The 13176-nt window shown below is 47.5% G+C and overlaps 1 protein-coding gene across 1 annotated transcript in view; it reads left to right on the top strand.

Annotated features, from left to right (window-relative positions):
* The first annotated feature begins 2252 nt into the window (after positions 1-2252).
* SPTBN4 (spectrin beta, non-erythrocytic 4) overlaps positions 2253-13176 on the top strand; it is a 70253-nt gene continuing 59329 nt past the window's right edge. The window contains exons 1-2 of the mRNA XM_087421734.1: positions 2253-2438; positions 12344-12495. Of these exons, the coding sequence (XP_087277860.1) occupies positions 2267-2438; positions 12344-12495 (324 nt within the window). The 5' untranslated portion in view covers positions 2253-2266. The remainder of the gene's footprint in view (positions 2439-12343; positions 12496-13176) is intronic.

The raw sequence follows: 13176 nt of genomic DNA, 5'->3' as shown, positions 1-13176 counted from the left end.
GGAGGCGCGGCGGCGGCGGCGCATGCGGATCTGGCCGAGCGGCGGGGCCGACGGGGCCGAGCGGAGCCGGGCCGGGCCGGGCCGGGCCACGGACGCCGACGAGGAGGGCGGTCGGGCGCGGCGAGCAGCGGGGACGGCGGTACCCGCGGCCGCGGGGCCCAGGTGAGCGGCGTGGGGGCGGATAGCCCCTCCCTGCAGCATCCCCCACCTGCCCGAGCATCCCTCCCCCGCGCGCCGTGAGCACGGCCTGAGCCCCCAGGTCTCCCCGGCTGCAGGGGAGGCGGAGGGGCGAGCTCGGAATGAGCCCCCATCCCTCAACCCAGTCCAACCTCCGCGCCATGCGTGGGTCTTCCACCCAGGCCTTGTCCTCCCCAGGGCCCCTCCTTGGGAACGGTGACTAGACTGCAGGGAGAGAGAGGCCCGGCCTTGGAAGGGTTAAAGCCTGCCATCCCATCCCCAGCCTCGCGCGGGCAGCCGCGGGACACCCCTTCCACCGCCACCGCAGCCTTCTTCTCCCCGCCTTCCCCATTCAGTCGCGTAATGGCCAGGGCTGTTCCCCGGCCGGACTGACCCGGAGCTCACCAAGTGCTCAGCGCCTCCCCATCCCCGTGTCCTCCATTGAGGAAACAGTTCTGCTCACCATTTGACGGGGAGGGAAACTGAGGCACAGAGAGGCCAAGTTAACGATATGGATTAAAGATACAGCAAGAATAAAGCAGGACTTGAATTCAGTTCTGACTCCAGCACAGACACTTTGATTCGCTAAGATATGTGACCAGAGGATGAATGATAAGAGCCAGGATCATGTATTGAGGGCTTGCTGTATACTGGATACCATGTTCCCTGCATTGTTAACTCATTTCATCTTGAGACACCCCTAGGAAATGGGTACGATTATCATTACCATTTTACAGATGTACCAACTGAGGCCCAGAGAGGGGAAGTGACTTGGCTAAGGTCACACAGTGGTAGGTAGTCATGTGTCCACTACAGCTTTCCTTGGAAGAAGGGAAAAATAACAATGGATTTTGGAGTGTCCTCCAAAAGGGACAATCTCCACTACACTGACCAAGACCTAGATCCTGCCTTCCTAAAATCTGGTGGGTTGGCAACTGTCTGAATCTTTTGAGAAGGGGGACACTGATTTTCTCCCTGTTCTCTCCTTTCTTAGTCTTACAATCAGGCCTGGGGTTCCGGAAGGTGGAGGAGATGTATCTGATGTGTTGTTAAACTTCCTATGTACAATCTGGCAGTGTTCTAGAACATAGCTCTGGAGTCAGACAATATCTCAGTTAGCTATTGGCACAATAATGCTGTATAAGAAACCACCCCCGAACTCAGTGTCTTAAAACACTAAGCATTTATTTAGCATTGAGTGTGAGGTCATGACTTAGCTGGGCTCATCTGGGCTGATTCGCATGTTCAGATGGGGAGGGGGATGTTGACTCTTGGCTGCTCTAGCTGGCCGTGGCCTGAATGACTGGACCTTGGACCTGGACTAGCCTAGCTGTGTTTTTCTCATGGCTACAGTCACGAGCAAGCAGAAACATGCAAGGCCTCTGGAGTCCTAGGCTCAGAACTCACTGCACTGCCAGCTCATTCTGTTGGTCAAAGCAAGTCGTGTGGCCAAACCTAAAGTCAAGGGGTGGGACGTGTCCCCCTACCTGACTCTTCCACCCCTTCCCCCCCCTCACAGTAGGAGAACACTGAAGAGCTATGTGGCAAAGGGTGTGGCTATAAGGATGAAGAACTGGGCCGTTAATGCAATCATTGAATCACAGAGTCTATGTTTGAATCCTGGCTCCTCATTAGCTGTGTGACCTTGGGCAAGTGAATTAACCCCTCTGTGCCTCAATTTCCTCCTCTGTAAAATAGGCCTAATAATAGCCTATCTTTAGGGATCTAAATTTGTGGGAATTAAGATAATGTATATAAGTACTGAGCACAGTGCAAGTGCTCAAGAAATATTAATTTTTGTTATTACTGCATTATAGAGTTCTGTTGATAACAATGTTATCATTCTAACAATAATAACAGTGACAATTTGCCGAGCCCCTACCCTGTGCCAGGTGCTAAGTCAGGTATGAAGTGGTCTGAGTGAACATTATTGTCATTATTATCATGTCCACTTTGAAGACAGGAAAACTGAGGGCGAGAGAGGGGACAGGACTCACAGTCAGTGGCTGTTAGAATTGGGACCTCTGAGCTCAGGCCCTGTTTCCAGCCCTAACCTGCCTCTGCCGGTCCCCAGGCCTCACCTTCCCTGATGGCGCAGGTACCAGGGGAAGTGGACAACATGGAGGGCCTGCTGGCCCCTAACAACAACAACCCTGCAGCCCGCTGGGAGAGTCCGGATCGGGGCTGGGAGCGGGAGCAGCCTGCTGCCTCCACTGTAGCCGCCTCGCTCTTTGAGTGCTCCCGGATCAAGGCCTTGGCAGGTACCTGGAGGAGGGCTGGGGTGGGAGGAGGGTGTGGAGGGGGCAGCCGGGATGATGTCTGTGTATCTCAGTGCCTGAGAACCTTGATGGCCTGGAGGATGGGAGAGCGTTACAGACACCCAGAACTTGCATCTTGAGACCAGCACTGTCCAACAGAACTTTCCATGATGATGGAAAAATGTCCTCTATCTGTGGTGTCCAATATGCTAGTACTTGTGGCTGTGAGCACTCGAAATGTGGCCAGCGCTCCTTGAGGGACTGAATTTCTAGTTTTATTTAGTTTTAATTAATTTAAATGGAAATAGCCACATATAGCTTGCGGCTGCTGTATGGGGCAGGGCAGCCTAGAACCTTAGAAATGTACAATCCCAGAAATGTGGAACTTCATAAGCATACTTCCTCAGCATCCCAAAATGCTGAAACATCGGCTCTTCGGACCTTGGAATGTCAGACTCAGAGATTCTTCGAACCTGAGACTTTAGAAACGGAGATTCTTGGAAACATAGAACTTTATAATCGTAGGCCTTAGAAATTTTAATCATTGGCCCCTAGGATCTTAGACCCTTAGAAACCTAAACTCTAATACACATAAATTCTCAGGGCTTTATAATCCTAAAGCTTTAGAATTTCAGATAAGAAATGTGGATCCTGAGAACTTTAAGATAGAATGACCAAACCTTCCTGCTTTTGGCCCTGAAATCCTCAGTCTTGGGTCAGTGGGGATGGTTGGTCACCAGCTTGGATGTTTTAGAACAATATAAGCAAAACACAGAGAACTATGTAGTTATAGAATCTTAGAAGCTTAGACCTTTGGAATTGTAGACCCTTAAACCTTAAGACCTTAAACCTTAAACCTTTATATTGGTAGGGCTTAGCACCTCAGAAGCATTAAAACTTTATGAGCAAAGACCTAGAGAACCTTCAGAGATGTGTAACTTCATAATCATAAGCCTTACGCCTTTAAAAACATCAGACCCTTAGTACCTTTGATGCTTGGGGCCCTAACATCTCAGAAACGTGGAGTGTTATAAACTATAGATTGTTATAATCATGAAATCTTAAAACCCTAAAGTCAGAATCAATTCCTTCAAAATCTCAGGATTTTAGTAACTTGGCATTTGACAATCATGGGATCTTTGATACTAAGATTTTTGGAACTTTATTTTTTTTTATTTTTTATTTTTTAAATAATTTTATTTATTTATTTATTTTCCCCCAAAGCCCCAGTAGATAGTTGTATGTCATAGCTGCACATCCTTCTAGTTGGTGTATGTGGGACGTGGCCTCAGCATGGCCGGAGAAGCGGTGCGTCGGTGCGCACCCGGGATCCAAACCCGGGCCGCCAGTAGCGGAGCGCGTGCACTTAACCGCTAAGCCACGGGGCCGGCCCTGGAACTTTATAATTATAAGATGTCAAGTAGTTGTGTCAAACTCAAGGGCGTCTTGGGAAGCAGGTGACATAAATCAGTGAGTGGGCTGGGGGCCATGATCAACCGGAGAACAGAGCCCTGGTCACCAGCTCTAGCCATGGGGAAATGAGGGCCCAAAGTTGCGAGCTCTGATGCTCACCTGCAATTTCCCAATTAAAAAAAAATCTGTATGTGCCACAAACTATGAACCGGATTCAACCCTTGGATTGCCAGCTTCCTCTGATTTAGGAACCTAGAATGATATAAACATATACTCATGGAAAGTTAAAATTGTATTTTTAGACTCTTAGAGCCTTAAAAACTTGGAAATATATCAACTTAGAACTCTAGAATTTATTATTTCATCCACAAATATTTATTCAGTGCCTGCTCTGGCCCTGGCCTGTGCTGGACAATATGAGGGACATAACGGTGACTGAGCTGGCCCCGGTCCTGTCCCCGCAGGGCTCCCAGTCCAGTGGGAGAGTTAGATTCGGCCAGAGAGTGATGACCCAGAGGCGTCAGGGCCAGGCTGGGGGAGGCACAGGCAGAGGGCTGTGATGGGGAAGCCCAGGGGCTGTTGGAGGCCAGATGAGGTGCCTGATCCAGTCTAGAGAGTCAGAGGGCTTCCTGAAGGGGGAGATGCCTAAGCTGAGGCCTAAAGGATGAATAGGAGTGAACTCTGGGGTGGAGAGGGGAAGAATATTCCAGGTAGAGGGAACCGCGTATGCAAGACCTCCAGAAGTTGGGAGAGGCTTGAGTGAGGTGGTCAGTACTTGATGATGGGAGAGGAGCCAAAAGGAGCCAGATCTTAGAGGGCCTTGTTGGCCATGATGAAGGGCGTCAGGTCACTGGGGAGCTATGGTATGATTTTAAGCAGAGGTGGGATGTGGTAACGTGAAGATCAAGGACTCTTCAACTCGTGGAACCACTGTCTCAGAGAACATCAGCCCTGGACACCTCAGATGGCATCTTGAGTGCAGAGAAATGTAGGGATCCCCTTTAAGAAAAAAAATTCTCATACATTTCCCGTGTCTACTTAAATTATTATAACTATAGTTTTCTTAAATGCACACAAACACACAACTCTGTTTATATCTCTTATGTCTACAGTTCTCTGCAGCTAAAACGCATTGTATTGACTCCAGACCCAAACCACAAAGCCAGTAACGTTCAGCTTAACAGTAACTTCCGGATGCTGCTATGCTGCTAGAACGATGTTGCTGCTCAAAATGCTAATATGACGTAGACCACTAGGGTGCATTTTCTTTTGCATCCCTTTGCCCACTTCTCTCATGGTTTTTCCCTATTCCAACTAAGACCAAACCTTTGAGCAGAGTCCTCCATAACATGTTCTTGCATGAAGACATTTAAAAAAATTGTCTACGTTGTTACACCTGAAACTAATATAATGTTGTGTCAATTATACCTCAATAAAAAAAAAGTTAGGGGCCAGCCCCATGACATAGTGGTTAAGTCCACACACTGTGCTTCAGCGGTGGCCTGGGGTTCGTGGACCCGGATCCTGGGCGTGCACCTACATACAGCTCATCAAGCCATGCTGTGGCAGCGTCGCACATACAAAATAGTGGAAAATGGGCAAAGACGTTAGCTCAGTGACAGTCTTCCTCAAGCAAAAAGAGGAAGATTGGCAACAGATGTTAGCTCAGGGCCAATCTTCCTCACCAAAAAAAAAAAAAAAGTCACCTGAATCTCATGCTCAGAGAGTTCCCTTAATCACATTCCACAGTTTGTGGCTTGCTGTCATCATCAGTTTGTGTAAGGCCCCTCTCCTCTTTATCTGTTCTTTTTTCTCTTTTATTCCCATATCTCACACCAATGCCTTCTCCCCTATAGGCAACCATTCTGATAGTTTTAATGCAAATCTTTTCCTTTGCACGTGGATGACTTTGCAAAATGTGCATTGCTAATTAGCGTGCATGTATACCTATATTTTAACTCTTTATTAAAATGTTACATGCCTACAGAAAGGCAGATAAATCATGAGTGTCCAGCACTTCCACAAATGAGCACTCTCTTGTAACCAGGACCCAAATCAGGAAACAGAATATGAGCGCCCCAGAGAAGCCCTCCTTGGGCCGCCTCGCTCTCGCTACATCCCAGGTGGAAACACTCTCCTGACTTCTTTTTTTTTGAGGAAGATTGGCCCTGAGCTAACATCTGTTGCCAGTCTTTCTCTTTTTGCCTTTTTTCTCTCCAAGGCCCTGGTACATAGTTGTGTATCATAGTTGTAGAGTTGTAGCTCTTCTATATGGGAAGCCACCTCCGCATGGCTTGATGAGCCGTAAGTAGGTCTGCGCCCAGGATCCGAACAGGTGTACCCCCCGCCACCGAAGAGGAACTCACAAACTTAATCACTGCACCATTGGGCTGGCCCCCTCTCCTGACTTCTAACGCTGTAGATTCACGCTGCAAGTGTTTGAACTATATATGAATGGAATCATGCTGTGTGTCTCCTTTTGTGTCTGGCTGCTTTCACTCAACACTCTGCTTGTGAACTTCACCCCTATCTACCTGGGGTGTAGGCTGTTCCTTCTCATTGCTGTATAGTATTCCATGGTGTGAACATGCCATAGCTCATTCATTCACCTGTTGATGAACGTTTGGGTTGCTGCTGAATTAGGGCTACCCCAAACTAAACTGTTATAAACTCGGAATTACTAGTATTACACACAATTACAAACTAAACTATTACGAACTATTGCTGCTCTAAACTTTCTAGTACGTGTTTTTTTGTGGGCAGAAGCGCTCATTTCTAGTGCCTTCTACCGACTCAGGAGTGAAATTGTTGGACCATAGGGTAGGTGTATATCTACCTTTAGTAGAAACTTCCATTTTGCATCATTTCACATTCCCTCCAGCAGTGGATGAGTGATTCATTTGCTAGACATCCGACTCTTGGTATGGCCAGTCTTTTTCATTTTAGCCATTCTGGAGGGTGTGCATTCTGCTGTGGTTTTCATTTGCATTTTCCCAATGATTAATAACAACTAATGAGATGAACCACCTTTGCAGATGTTTATTGACTATTTCAATCTCCTCCTGTGAAGTGCCCATTCACATCTTTTGCCCATTTCCTATTAATTTTCCCACCTTTTTCCAGTTGTTTTGCAGGAGTTCTTGTATATTCTGGGTACCAGTCTTTGGTCAGACACATGTGTTGTGAATATTTTCTCCCACTGTGTGGCTTGTCTTTTCATCCTCTTAATGTTACCTTTTGATGAACAATATGTTTTAATTTAAATGTAATCTACTTTGATAATTATTTAATAATTATTTCCTGTATAGATAACACTTTGTGTCTTCTTTAAGAAATCTTTGCCTACTCTAAGATCATGGAGATATTCTTTGATATTTTCTTCTAAAAGCTTTAGTGTGTTTCTTTCACGTTGAGACTTCTAAGCCAAATGATATTTATCATATTTATTGTTGTGTACAGTGTGTGTCAGGGTTCATTTTTATCCCCCATGTGGATATCCAGTTGACTCACCTCCATTTATTGAAAAGACTCTCCTTTCCTTCCTGAACTGCAGTGTCACTTTGTCATAAATCTGGGAGCCTTATGTGTATGGGTTTGTGCATGCAGGTATTGCTGACTGACACAGGTTTTATCATGTTCTAGAGGGCATTTTTTGCGTTATTCAGCACTATGCCACTCATCCATGTAGCTCTGTTTCCATCTAATCTGTTGCTTCTAGCTGATGCATGGAACTGATGGTGTGCTTGGAATTCAAGGGTGCACTCACCTTTCCCAGTGATGGACACCAGCCTGTCTCCAACCCTGAATCTGCCCCCACCCACCCTCCCCCCCAAATAGCACTGCACTGAACATCTTCGTACATGCTTCTGTGAACCAGTATGAAAAAATTTTGGGGACATATACATAGAGGAAGAATTGCTGGGTCATGGGGGTATGCAGTAATTTAATTGGACTCACGTGGCTTTCAGAATGGCTGCCCCAGTCTATACCTCCCACCAGCAGGCATGAGGGTTACGATATTCCCACATTTCTACCAGTGCTTGGTATTCTCTAGCTTCCCAACTTTTCCCAGATCAGTAGCCAACAATATCATTTATATATCTCTATATCCTTTTATCCTTAACCAGTAATGGATAAAAGAATGGTTATTCCTCTGCTCTATGACTATCAATGTATTAAAGATAGGAATAAATGAAAGTCTTGTACTAAGGAAATGTATTTCACTTGTGATTGGCAGTTACCACAGTGGAGAAGAAGATATAAATGGTAAAATAACTCAATATGAGCACAATGGCAGAGGTAGGACAATTGTTATTTTTGGCTTGGAGTCTTGACAACCCAAAGGTGTCTGTGCCAGCTGGAGTCCTGGCAGGAAGCAGATAGCCCCTCCAAAGGGGTAAAATTGAGGAGAGTTTAATGAAGGGACTATTTACAGAGGTGTGAGCAGGGGTATGGGAACCTACCAGGGCAGTGGAGACCCCCAGGGACTGGGGTGGGGCAGGGAGTGGGGAGAGGGGAGAGAGGGGAGAGGAACCAGGCACTGCCAGAGGCTAGTCAGACAGGGAGAGAATAAATTCCTCAGTCCTTCCTCTCTCCTCTCATCTCATGCTAGCCAAACTCAACCGAAAGTCTGAGGCCTTTGAGAGCTGGGGAGCCCATTCATACAGTCCACACTGGCCAGCCTGCCTGGGCCCAGAGCAGGTGCAAAAGAGTGGAGGTGGCCCCAGAGGGGCAAATGAAAGACACCCCGCAGGGTAGCCAGACATGCTCACCAACACCGTCAACATTCAGTGTCACCTCATTGCAGAAGTGGCACTCGGAGACATTTGATTTCACCCCCACTGTGTTTTATAAAAGCATAAATCAGTTGCTAACATTTAAAAATAGGGATATTTTGTCTTTAAAAAAATCCAGATTTTTGGCTCCTCATGGAATATCACGTGATATGGCAACACTGGGCCTCCGTTCCTGGGAGGCCCCAGTCACAGGGGCTGTGTGGCCGCTGCCCCCTTTTAGGAGGGCCTAGTTCTCTACAGTTCAGAGCCTGCCTGGCCCCTGTGGGCATTTCAGTTCTGGACCCCAGCTCCCTGCTAACAGGGTTGTAATCACAAAACCCGAGATCTCGCGGCATAGTCCTTTGTGAAGTCGCCATCCAGATGGTCCAGGATGTGTTTCTATTAATTTTCTTTGGGGATCATCGAAATGAAATTACAAAATAAAAAATAATCTCATGGATCCCTGTCCTCCAAGCATGATACCCAGGGTCCCCCAGAACCCAAGGAAGAAACCCTGATGGAGCCCAAACCCCTCATATTGCAAATGAGAAAATAGAGGCCCAAAGAGAAGAGATGACCTCTCGAAGTGACACAGCTGGTCACCCATACAGGCAGGACTGAATCTAGTTGTCCTCATTTTGACACCACTATGGGGATGCACTGACGTCCCACTTTGTCTTCAGCATTGGCCAAAATCTGCTCTTGGGCCTGGGCATTGGCCGTTGGAAGGCGGAATAACCAAATCCCCAATTCTACGTCTTTTCTGTCATTACTTCCTCGTGTGTGATAGATGATCATGTGTTCACGCAGGTCCCCATCCCATCCAAACAACACAAAAACCACATGTAAACAAACAAGATATGTCATTTGGATTCACTGTTGGTTTCTGCATATTTACTTTCAAAATAGAGGTAAACATTCAAGATCTAATTTGAAGTAAAAAAAAATACAGGTCAGTGAGTGTATATTTTCTACTGCTAGAGTCAAATGGAGTATTTTATAATGTTACAAAAGGTAAATTTTATGAAAAAAGAAAGTATTGGGAGATTTCAAACGGCTAAGAAGGGAAATAGACTGGGAATACACATCTTGATTCCTGCACTGATAGGAAACTTAAAAGTGTGATTACTAAATTATTTAGTAATGAAATGCGAACAGTATCTGTACAGCCTAAGCTGCTGTAACAAAGAGACCCAACAATACAGTGGCTTAAAGGAGACAGAAACTTACTTCTCCCTCCTGGACAGTCCCTAGATGAGCAGCCTAGTTCGCAGGGAGGCTCCACGCTGAGTAGTTGGGGCGGATTCCGGGTTCTTTCTCCCATCCTGTGCTCTGTGGACCTTGGTGTTCAAGCTTGTGGGAGTCGGGGGAGGAGGGAAGAAGGCCAGGCAACAGCTTCCTTTTTTGGTAAAACTTTAAATTATGAAATAATTATAGATTCCCAGGGAGTTGCAAAGGTAGTACAGATAATAAAAAGACAAGTAACCCAATTAAAAAATGGGCAAAGGATTTGCATAGATATTTCTGCAAAGAAACAATATAAATGCCCAATAAGCATGTGACAAGATGCTGAACGTCATTAATCATTAGGGAAATGCAAATCAAAACCACAGTGAGATACCACTTCACACCCACTAGGATATCAAAAAACCGGAAAATAACAAGCGGTGGCGAGGATGTGGGGAAGCTGGAGCCCTCGTCTGTTGCTGGTGGGAATGTAAAATAATGTAGCCACTTTAGAAAACAGTCTGGCAGTTCCTCAAAAGGTTAAACATAGAGTTAGCATATGAGCCAGTCATTCCATTCCCAGGTATATACTTAAGATAATCGAAAACATGTGTCCACACAAAAACTTGTACCGGAATGTTCATAGCAGCATTTTTCATAATAGCCAAACAGTGGAAACAACCCAAATGTCCATCAATGGATGAATAGATAAGTAAAATATGGTATATCCATGCAATGGAATATTATTTGGTCATAAAAAGGAACACAGTACTGATATATGCCACACATGGATGAACCTTGAAAACATTATGCTAAGTGAAAGAATCCAGACACACAAAAGGCCATATATTGTATGATTCCATTTATATGAAATGTCCAGAATAGGTAAATCCATAGTGACAGAAAATACATTAATGGTTTCCTAGGGCGGAGAGAAGCGGGGAATGAGGAGGGACTGCTAATGGGTACAGGGTTTCTTTTTGGGGTGATGAAAATGTTCTGATATTAGATAGTGGTGATGGTCACACAACTCTGTGAGTATACTGAAAACCACTAAATTTACATTTTATTTTATTTTTGTGTGTGTGAGGAAGACCAGACTTGAGCTAACATCCAATGCCACTCCTCCTCTTTTTTGCTGAGGAAGATTGGCCCTGGGCTAACATCCGTGCCTATCTTCCTCTACTTTATATGGGATGCTGCCGCAGCATGGCTTAACAAGCGGTGCATCAGTGCGTGCCCGGGATCCAAACCGGCGAATCCCGGGCCACCGCAGCGGAGCGCACGCACTTAACCACTTGCGCCACTGAGCTGGCCCCTGAATTTACATTTTAAAAGGGTGACTTTCAAAGTATGTGAATTATAGCTCATACTAAAGGTTATTTTAAAGAAAGGTAGTGAAAGAGGTCCCAAACAATTTCTTTCTTTCTTTTGTTTTTTTTTTTTTTGGTGAGGAAGATTGGCCCTAAGCTAGCATGGGTTGCCAATCTTCCTCTTTTTTGCTGAGGAAGATTAGTCCTGAGCTAACATCCGTGCCCATCTTCCTCTATTTTGTATATGGGATGCTATCACAGCATGGCTTAATGAGCAGTGCATAGGTCAGTGTCCGGGATCCGAACCTGCGAACCCGGGGCCGCCGAAGTGGAGCGTGTGAGCTTAACCGCTACGCCACCAGGCTGGTCCCCCAATCTCTTTGTAAGCAAGTGAGGCAGAAGTTGCACACATTCTTCCTCTCCCTCTGGTAGTCACATGCCTACTCTTCACCCTAGGGATGTGGGAAATGCGGTGGCAGTCCAACTACTGCAGAGGGGGAGACATGGTTTCTGCGCTTAGGGAGCATTCAGTCTAGCATATTCCTTCCTCTTCATCCCCCACAGCCTGTCAGTTACCAGGTCTTACTTTTTCATCTCTAGATAACTCTCTAATATGTCCCCTTCTCCTGTGCCCACAGCTCTGCCCTCGTCCAGCCTGATCCTCCCTCTCTTGGGTCCCTTCCCCCAGTCTCCTCCCTGGGCTCCCAGCTGCCATTCTTGCCTGGTGATCCACGCTCTCCACAGCAGCCAGAGATATTCCTGAAACACAACTCTAATCCTGTCTCTCCTCCTCCTTAACCTTCCATGGCTCCCTAGTGTATTATTTGTGCCCCCACTAAACTGAACTCTGACGGAAGGGTTCTGCCTGTATTCAGAGCCTAGAACAGCGCAGGGCACACAGTAGGCGCTCAAATAACAGAGCAGACGAGGGTAGGAAACAGGGAAGGCTTCCTGAAGAAGTGGTGTCTCGGGGAAACTTGAAAGGCCTGGGAGGCTGTCTTCAGATGGGGAGCGGAGGGGAGTGGATGGCGTCCCAGGTAGAAGCCGCTTGCTTTGTAAAGACCTGATTGTTGCAGGGAGCTGGGCTGAACAGTGTTTGGCTGGGCGGTGGAGGTCTGGGGTGAAGCTGGAAGGGGGAGGTCGCGGGGTAGGCGGGGGCTCATCGGGGCCTCTCCTTCAGATGAGCGGGAGGCCGTGCAGAAGAAAACCTTCACCAAGTGGGTGAACTCGCACCTCGCCCGCGTCGGCTGCCACATCGGGGACCTCTATGCCGACCTCCGGGACGGCTTCGTGCTCACACGGCTCCTGGAAGTGCTGTCCGGGGAGCAGCTGGTGAGGGGGCCGGAGGGGCTGGGGGAAGCGGGTGGCCTTGGGGTCTCCAGCTGGGCAACCACCAGGGCCTGCCTAATGGCTGGGTGGAGCGTCCTAGGAGGGCGGGGTGCTAAGAGGCCCCTCCTTTCTGGTGGGCGAGGCTATGGCTCGGGGGTGGAGCTTGGTTGTGAGGATCCTGGCGCCGTGGCTTGGAACAGAAGTCAGATTCTGTTGAACTTGAGGGCCATGGTTCGGGACCGGACTCTGGACTTGGGTGGGGCTCTGTCGGAAGGGATGGGGCTCCAGAAGGCAGAGCTTTATTGGAAGGGACCGGCCTGGCTAGTGCGCTAGCAAGGGGCACGGCTTGAAAACAGGAGCAGAACTCTGTTGCAGGGGGTCTGTGGAAGAGGGTGCGGTTGTCATCGGAAGGGGGGGGCCTCGGTGGTGGAAGTCTGGGGGACCAGAAGGGACTCTTGTATGGGTGCGGCTTGTTGTATGGGTTGCAGTTGTATTTCTGGGCTTGGATGGGGCTTCATCGCAAAGGGTAGGATTCTGATGGAGCTAGGGATTCATTAAAGGATCAGAGCCTGGAACTCAGGAAGCCGTGAGGGGCATGGCTATAGAACAGGAACAAACGCCGTTGGAAGGAATAGAGCTATAAATAAGGGGAGATCCTGGGGTAGGGCGGGGGCTCGGTGGGAA

Source organism: Ceratotherium simum, chromosome 33 (assembly GCF_057802395.1).
Source record: "Ceratotherium simum simum isolate JZ-2026a chromosome 33, ASM5780239v1, whole genome shotgun sequence".
Classification (NCBI taxonomy): Eukaryota; Metazoa; Chordata; class Mammalia; order Perissodactyla; family Rhinocerotidae; genus Ceratotherium; species Ceratotherium simum.
This window is presented reverse-complemented; position numbering and strand designations above follow the sequence as displayed.